This window comes from Ptychodera flava, unplaced genomic scaffold (genome assembly GCF_041260155.1).
Source record: "Ptychodera flava strain L36383 unplaced genomic scaffold, AS_Pfla_20210202 Scaffold_108__1_contigs__length_254589_pilon, whole genome shotgun sequence".
NCBI lineage: Eukaryota > Metazoa > Hemichordata > Enteropneusta > Ptychoderidae > Ptychodera > Ptychodera flava.
The window spans coordinates 235532-244828 of NW_027248290.1; the positions used below are offsets into that span (position 1 = coordinate 235532).

The window sequence follows — 9297 nt, forward strand, 5'->3', positions numbered from 1 at the left end:
TTCACAGGGAAACTGAGACACGCAGAGACAGCACTTTTCATACACCCAAAGTCGTGAGTTTTATTCGTATAACTAACGTACATGCGCCGCCTAATCATGTGACAGCAAACTGGCGGGAAACTCAGTTACTATGGAAACGCACACCAAATGGTTACAGTGTTGCAATTTCTCTATAATGGGTTTGCTTTCCGACATCCTCCGGGGCGCCAAATGAACTATTGAATGTTCAACTGTGAAAACTACTAAGTCCGATAGCAGTAATAACTGATATAGAAACAACGAACACTTCAATCACGTGTCACGTACATCATTTCACAAGTTTGTGAAACGAATCTCGCGATACTTTGTAACATTTTGGAAGTATCAAAGTTTGAAAGTCAATGATTTGTAAGTCTCGAATCTGAACACGAAATCCAACAAACAAGTCAAATTTTTTAACTTTCAACAAACTCCAATAAACATTATTAACACTAGAGTGATACTTTCACGGTGTCTTTACTCATTGATCAGACAGACTCTGTGTCCATTGCTTAATGTTTTCGCGAGCCTTAACTGCGGATTTCCGCGTAGAGCGTCCTTTCACATTGGGTACATCAGTTTCCTGCAAGTCCGTTCTGGTATTGTCCTCCATAACATCGGCTGATGTCGTATCTGATTCGCAGCTTAACTCCAGTGGGTATAGCTTAGATATAGGGCGTGTTGTGTTACCTTGCTTCGTTCTGATTGTCGCGGAACGTACGAGTCCATCATGTCCGTATTTCAGCTCTTCCACCACAGCAAGGTTCCAATTCAGTCTGTGTTTGTCATCGCTATGTACAATCACCACGTCGCCAGTCTTTATGGCGTTTCCGGCTTTCCCTTTCACATAGTGACGTTCATGGAGGGCAGGTAAGTACTCCGTATACCATCGACGCCAAAAGTGGTTCTTCAGTTTTGCAAGATGTCTTGCGCGGTTTTCCAGATCGCTTCGATACTCTCTGGTACTCACTGTGAATGTAGGGTCGGTGATTTCACTGTCATCGGTCAGCTCAAGTGGAAGCGTGTTTATGTTACGACCGTAGAGTAACAGTGATGGAGTCAGTGATACATCATCTCCGACGTAAGTCAGTGGGCGCTCGTTGAGCATGGTTTCCACCTCAGCAACCACAGTAGTAAGTTCATCTAGGGTTATCCGTGCGCGTCCTAGAACTTTCTTTATGGCTGTTTTGGTAAGTCCGATTAACCTCTCCCAGAACCCACCAAACCATGGGGCTCTCTTTGGAATGAACAGCCATTCTACTCGATTGTTGATCATGTGACGTTGTACCTGTCTGGACTCTATTATCTTGCGTATTTCATCAGCTGCTGACATATACGTGGATGCATTGTCTGAAACGATCTTGCTCGGTAATGAATGACGGGCTGAGAAACGTCTGAACGCATTCAGAAATGTTTTCGTAGACAGATCAGTCACAACTTCCAAATGTACGGCACGCGTTGAGGCACATGTGAATAGGCAGATGTACACTTTATCTTCAGAATTTCTTGCGTCAGAATTTCTTGTAGGAGAAATGACATGTAGCGCTCCTGTGAAATCTATGCCGGTCACTGTGAAGGGCGGAGCGTCGCTAACTCGGTACGACTGGAGAGGTGGTGTTATCGGCATTCTGTATGGCTTCCCTGCTATTTTACGGCACTTGACGCATTTCCGAAGTACAGCTTTCACACTTTCACGTATGCGGGGAATCCAGTAACGTTGTCGAATATTTGTCACGGTCGCCTGCATTCCTGAGTGAAGTACTCTGATGTGAGCCTGTTGTATGACAAGTCTTGTGAATGCGTGGTTTCTGGGTAGTAGTATGGGAAATTTCGTCTCCTCGTTGATCGGTGCGTTATGGAGCCTTCCACCCAGACGAAGTATACCATCTCTGTCTATGAACAACCGTAACTGTCTCACCAGGGGTTCTCTCATGGTCCTGGTTTTCCTTAAGGTAGCAATTTCATTGACGTACATTTCGGCTTGAATTCCTGTGATCCATAGGGCTTCCGCGTCTCTGATATCTTGCACTGAAATGTTAGGGTTCCCCATGGAAGTCTTGCTTCCTCTCAGTTTTGAAGTAAACTTCAGTACGTATGCGGTGACATGAAGCAGTTTTCTCAGGGAGCTGTAGCGGTTGGCATCAATCAGTTTGTGGATACCGAATTCCACGGTCTTGTCAGCTGGGCTTGTGGTTGACATGCTGGGCTTGCCTGGTTGATTGATTGCTTCATGTTGCAGTAGCACTTTACTATCGAAGATGTCACAGATCGGCCAATCGCCGTCACTTAACCAATGTGGTCCCTTCCACCATAGGTCTGAGTTTCTCAACTCACTGGCTGTGATTCCTCTCGTGAGTAAGTCTGCCGGGTTATCCTTTGTGGGGCAGTATTTTACTTCGAAATCATGCTTTTTGATTTCATTGACTCTATTTTGTACGAAGACTGGTAGCTTCTTGTTTCCCACAATCCAATGGATAACTGCTTGGTTGTCGATCCATACTGTTGTCTTTGTGAGGGAAAGTGTACCATGCAGAGCATTTGTCACATGGTTTACGAGTCTGGTTGCTATGACAGCACCCATCAGTTCTAAGCATGGCAGTGAGATATCCTTCAGGGGCTTTACACGACTCTTGGCCATAACAAGCGACGTTAGTTTACCATGCTTTATGTACACCGCAGCACCATAACCACTCTGACTGGCATCGGAAAACACATGAAGTTCACATTCCTTTTCTTGTGTTAACTCTTTGATGTACTGGCGGTTGATCTGTATGTCTAGGGCGTCTTTGAGGTTGCTCCGAATTTTGTGCCATTCCAGCTCTAAATGTTCAGGTATTTCTTCGTCCCATCCTCGTTTTTGTTGCCACAGTTCTTGGATGAGCTTCTTTGCACTCACATGGACTGGCGAAAGGTATCCGAATGGGTCAAAGATACTTGATGTGGTGCGTACTATCTCTCGTTTTGTGGTAGGGCTGTCTTCATCGAAGTTTTTCTCCACATATGTTAACTTATCAGACTGCGTTATCCATTTCATACCAAGAGTACCGACTTCACCCTTCGATTCTGCTATTTCGTCACCCTTCGCAACTTCATTCAGTTTCTCGTCATTTGATACCCATGATCGTAGTCGAAAGCCACCACTGGACATGACAGAGTTTGCTTCTTCGTAGTATGTCATTGTGTCCTTTGTATCAACAGCACCGCTAACGATATTGTCCACGTACACGTTCTTTGCGATATCTGATGTGACGTGCGATGGGTTTTCTTCAAGGTGTGTTTTCACAACAGAGTTCAAGATGAATGGTGAACACACTGCACCAAACAGCACCACATTGAAACGGTAAGTTTCAAACTGACTCTCTGGATTGTCAGGATCTGAAATCCACAGGAACTTGGTATAGTCACGATCTTTGTCGGCCAGCTGCACATGAAGAAATGCCTTCTCGATATCACTCGTAAATCCTACGTTGTGTGCTCGGAAACGTAACAGTATAGCGCTCAGATCATTCAACAAGTGCGGACCTGTCTCTAAACAATCGTTGAGGCTTGGTTGTTCTGATGATTTCTGGCAGCTACAATCATACACAATACGGATAGGTGTAGTTTCAGAATCCTTCCTGACTGCATGGTGTGGCAAGTAATGGCCCTTTGACTGGTCTGCATTATCCATCTTGCTGATAAATCCCTTGGCTACTTGATCCATGATGATGTCATCATATTTATGTCTGAGTTCTGGTTCTAGTCTGCGTACCATTGATCGGGTTCTCAAATTGGCAATCTCGAAATTAGTGGGTAGTGGTGGATGGTCTTCACGCCATGGCAAACTTGCGATGTATTGACCTTCCGATGACCTTTCCAAATGTGTTTCACGATATTTTTCAAACCAAACGTTGTTGGTGATATCCGCGTTGTAGTTCTCTTTGATGCCTAAAGTCTCTGAGTCCCAGTATTGCGACATTATCTCTTGGTCTGCCTTACTGTCAGTCATGACATGCAGTATTGTTGTTGATGAGCTTGTATCCACAGTACTCTCCATGTTCGTTGGTCCTGAAAGCAGATATCCAAATTTGGACGACATGGCTGTTGGTCCAGGACCTCTACGAATATCATCTCCCACTACTGTCCAATAGTAATCTGCTCCAATGAGAATGTCAATTTCTGCCACTTCACTACCAAGACGTTGAGCAATGTTGAGTTCCTTTAAATGTGGAAGATCCAGCACTGATCTTGTTAAATGAGTTCTCATGGGAGTTGAAATTCTTGGTATTATGAGCACTTTAACTGATATGTTAGGTCCGGTGACCGTTTCAAGATGAACAGTTGTGTTGTTCATGGCACGAATACCATCGAAGTTGAGCCAAAGGGCGCCAAGTTGATTTTCTCAGTCCCTTGCATCTGTAGTTTGAGTAGATTAGTGCAGTCATCGGTAATGAACGATCGCTGTGAACCTTCGTCCAGTAAGACATTGACCTTGATGCGATTACTTCCATTCACAGCAGTAGTGACAGCAGTCTTCAACAAGACTGGTCCACACGGATGTTTCTGGTCTCCAAGTGCAAGTTTACTGTGTACCGTAACAGTTTCACTTTCTGGTTTCTTTGTAATGTGATCAGCGCCATTGCAGAGGGCAGTATGGTGTTTTCGGCAGCACTTCCTACATCTGAACTTGGATTTACAGGCTGCCGCTTTGTGTGTTCCAAAACAGTTGAAACATAACAAATCTCTTTTGACAATTTCCATTCGTTTGACAGGGTCAGTTACAACCGCGCAAACTGTAGGCGAGTGTGATGCTTTGCAGAATACACAGGGGCGACTCTTTAAGCTTATGGTCTTTTGCTGCGAAGACGAACGATGATTGTTCTTTACGAGAAAGGCCGCCGTTGGCTGGGGGTCTGTGACGTCAGTAGTTTGTCCCGATGAGGTACCAGCTTCCGCTGCGTGAATTTCCTTCAAAATGGCAGTACGCAGATCCTGAAGACGCCACTCTTTATCACCATGCTCCCGTGTAATCAGTGTTCGAATTCTCCCTGGAATTTTGTCGATAATTACAGGCACAAGCAAATCTCCGTATGAGTCCTGTACTTGCCGAGTGATTCTAAGCCCCGTATGTAGCTTTCTAAAGTGTCGTAAAACTGCCTCAGTCTTCTACTTTATCTCTCGGTTGTCGAATTTCCCAGAGGGCACGCATATATGCACTGACCAACTTGTGTGTTTGCCGAAACGTGCACGGAGTAAGTCCATGGCCTTCTCATAATTGTCATTGGTCAAAGCTAAGCCTTCAATCACACGACTCGCTTCATCATCGAGTTGTCCCCTCAAATACTGAAATTTCTGCACGTTTGAGAGAGACGAGTCTTGATTGACAGCCGAATCAAATGAATCGTGGAAAGTTTTCCATTGCAGCAAATCGCCAGCAAATCGAGGTAGGGAAAGTTGGGCAAGTGAACAGTTCTTTTACTCACGTTGTCGGTATGAGGCGGGCTGGTGTTTGCCTGAGTAGGCACAACTTCGTTTTCTTGACGAGTGAAATATCGCCGTACCTTTTCGATGCGTAGAACAGTGGTTACTTCATCCTGTTCGATGAGTTCATCATTGTACCCGTCGTTGGTGGTGTCCTGTAATATAGTCTCGTCTAGCAGCCGTATGGTCTTGATTTTCTCTTCCATGGTTTTGATAAGCCCACTCAGAGTATCAAGGCGGTCTGTGTTCACCGGTTGCTCCATAAGCTCCTCGGCTTGTTGAAGGAGGCGTTCCATCCTTGTCCGGTGTCCCGCTCTTGACCGTTTCGGTCGCGGTTGTTGGGCTCCATTGTTCGGGCCACTTGCTTCGGGTGTCTCTGCTGAGTTTTCTGTCATGGTCTCGGTTTCCGGATGTATCCTGGTCTCGGCACCAATGTGGGGGAGGTGTGTGTACACCTTATAGTTCTCTCGCTTTCCCGAGAAGCGGGTTCACAGGGAAACTTAGACACGCAGAGACACACTTTTCATACACCCAAAGTCGTGAGTTTTATTCGTATAACTAACGTACATGCGCCGCCTAATCATGTGACAGCAAACTGGCGGGAAACTCAGTTACTATGGAAACGCACACCAAATGGTTACAGTGTTGCAATTTCTCTATAATGGATTTGCTTTCCGACACAACCCGCAGCCCGCAGCCCGCAACCCGCAAAATAGCGCATCCGGTGCGGCATTCTCACACGAAGACAGAAATGAAAACGTGTCGTCTGTCTTGGATAAAATGTTGCATTTCCGTCTGGTATTTCTTTGTGTCGAACTGTAAACCTTGGCTGTGCCAAACAAAAAATCCGTGTGTGCCAAACCCTGAAACTCCACACTAAAAAGACAAGCGCTGTATATATCGCAAAATATCGCGCTACATTGTTGGTGTGTACCCAGCCAGTGTCGCACCAGCACTGCACCAGCATTGTTTTGACATACATGTGGTTCAGTGCATTAATGCAATCATATAAAGTATTACGAAAATACCGCAAAGGATGCTTCGCATGGATGCGATGCGCGGCGCTATGTCCGAGAGCATCCTTTGCGGTCTTTTCGTAATAACCTTATTATTGCATTCTTGACTGGGGCATCAAATTGTTAGAGTAATGGCTGTTTTCGTGCAATGTCAATAATTTATCTTCCAATTTATAGCATAACTGTGGAACGCTATCTCGGTCGCACTTCTGCTAGTTCTGGATAGTGTGTGTGCACTGCACTGCACACTTACGTACAGAGTGCGTTTCAGACATGTTCTGGCACTTGTCCAAAGAGTCCCTTGAAACCGTTCAACAGTGAACGCACAGATACAGCCTCAGGTGATGGGGCGCCTTGAAACCGTACGGGAAATAGGCTTCGGAACGCCACAGAATGCCCTCCAAAACCAGGCGGCTCTGTTTTTATTACAGATGTTCTCCAATTTTGTTGATCGCCGTCGAAAAAAACAGGTAAACGAAAAAAAAGGCCTGATAGCGTACGGATTCTATATCGTGCGCATTAATATGCTGTGAATGAACTTTTCATCAGCGGTGAGCTCACTGATTGGCTAAAGGAAACTTTGTACTATTCATATGCAAATATTTTGATGCGGCGTACCGAGTTCACATTAGGCCGAACAAAAAATTGTGCTGTCCCAATAACCAGACCTACCCTAGTTTTTACCTGCCGACCCTAAACTTTTAACAGCTACGTAAACGCGGAAGTAAAAAAAGAAAGACAAAAACCGAAAAACAACGCGTTTGTTACATGGCATTTGATTTTTGCTTGAACGATGATGTCTACTATGTTTTTTTTCCCCTTTCATATGTATGATATATTTTACTTGCAATGTTGTGACCAGTGTTTGACCTCCCCGAGCCGCTGAAAAATGCATAATTAAAAATAGAAATATTTTGGTAAAAAAAATTCCTGCTGACCTATACCTACCCTATTTTTTTGAAAACCATGTTATCGGAACAGCACAATTCATTTTGGGGGCCTTACTGTATTTCCATCTCAACTAAGACAACAAAAACAGACACAACCAGATAGAAATCTGAAATATTTTAATACAACAAAATTTGTATTACAGTAACAAGATCAAATGTAGTAAAAATTGGAATGACCGAAACTTCAAAATTGTGAAATTAGACTAATCAGAGTCCGAGTACGACTGTCAGATCTACACTCTAAACGTTTGGACACTTATGACGCGTCGGATGCGTTCAGTTTGATCACATGGGAAGTGTCATGCGTGTTCAAGTATTGAACTTTTGTGTTCAGAAATAGAATGGATGTGTTCAGCCATTGACCGCTGCCATTCTAACACCAACTGACAACAGTTTTTGTCGCGTGTTTTTATCCAGACAACATTATTTTTAGTTAGAAACACCTATCACGATGTCTTTAGTTTGTTTTCTGCTCCAGTAAACTCCTCTGAAACAAAAAAACGAACAAAGTATTTTGTTTGACTCGTATATACATGTGAATTCGAGTCAGTGAAGACTTATTGAAATCAAAGGCACATGTTGGTAGTTCTGAAAAGTTTTCAAGTTTATTAGCCTAATTGCTTATAATAAAAGGACGTAAATGTCTTTAAACTATTTACTTCGATACAATCGTGAAGACAAATATCTTCCGGAACACTAGTGTTCAATTTGTGAATATTCGTATTCAAACAGGGCGCCTGACAAAGAACACTAGTGTTACCAACTAAATGAACACTTGTGTTCAAAGGTGTCCCGAGTATGACGTCACTGTTAATCGGGCTTCCTCGGGTCAAACGAGGGCCCCCTCTGAACATGCGCACATTAGATGCAAGCCGCGCCGCTGCTGCAGACGACACATTTCGTTGCTGGTGGTATTTTCACATTCTATGATTTCAGCGATTGAGTTCTGCCAGTATTTCGTGACGGTGTGATAGCTGTTTACACAGAGAGTTTGACTGCTACGGTAAGTATTGTATATCGTGGCAAAATGGCATTGAATAGGCACCAAGTTTGAACCGTAGCCCGGCGAGCACATGGCACTCAGGTCAGAAGTGTATTTTTTGCCGTAGAGTACCTCTCTCGCAATATTGTGAGTCACTTACGTTCTAATTTTAATAATTATCTCGTTTTGTGTTTAGACTAGACAGTTGCAAATTTTCGGGCCATATTCGTGAGTCCAAACACAAATTTTGTAAATCACAAATAGAATGCTAGTGTTCTGAATGCTGAATACTAGTGTTCCGTAACTCCTAATGCTCTAGTCTGTTGATGAAGGTCACGTGATCCATAGCTGAATCCTAGTGTTCATGTTGTGAATACTACCATTCTATCCTATTAAGCTTAGAAATAGTGATTTTACAGAAGTTTGATCTATGTATCTACGTTTTTTTCGGCAAACTTAATATTTATGACATAGCCATGATTATGTCCTAACTGTGTCAACTGACAAGTCAGCTACCATAGTGGTTGAACAGGGGTTTGGAAATTGAAATAAATCATCCATCAATACAATGAAATATTGTACTTGTAGGATCCACTCGGCATGTTAGCAGTAATACTGTACATGGAGAAGAGAATAAAGATGAAGCATGGTGGAAAGGCATCTTCATCAGCACTTTCAAAGGCTGCATCAATCATCACACTTGTTGAGGTAATTATAAAGACATTGTAACAATGACTATATGTACTGTCTAGTATTTTGTTCAAGTGCTGTTTTACTGTAGTATTCTCATTGATGCATGTGCATAAATTAGCACAAAACAAGGACGTGATGACCCAAAACAGGGACATGATATCATGCAAGTTTTACAAAA

At 43.5% G+C, this 9297-nt stretch overlaps 1 protein-coding gene across 1 annotated transcript; it reads right to left on the minus strand.

The window, feature by feature from the left end:
* Positions 1-499: 499 nt before the first annotated feature.
* Positions 500-4351, minus strand: LOC139126620 (uncharacterized). The gene has a single exon (XM_070692675.1). The coding sequence runs from the start codon at positions 4349-4351 to the stop codon at positions 500-502; it is 3852 nt and encodes a 1283-aa protein (XP_070548776.1).
* Between the last annotated feature and the right edge of the window lie 4946 nt (positions 4352-9297).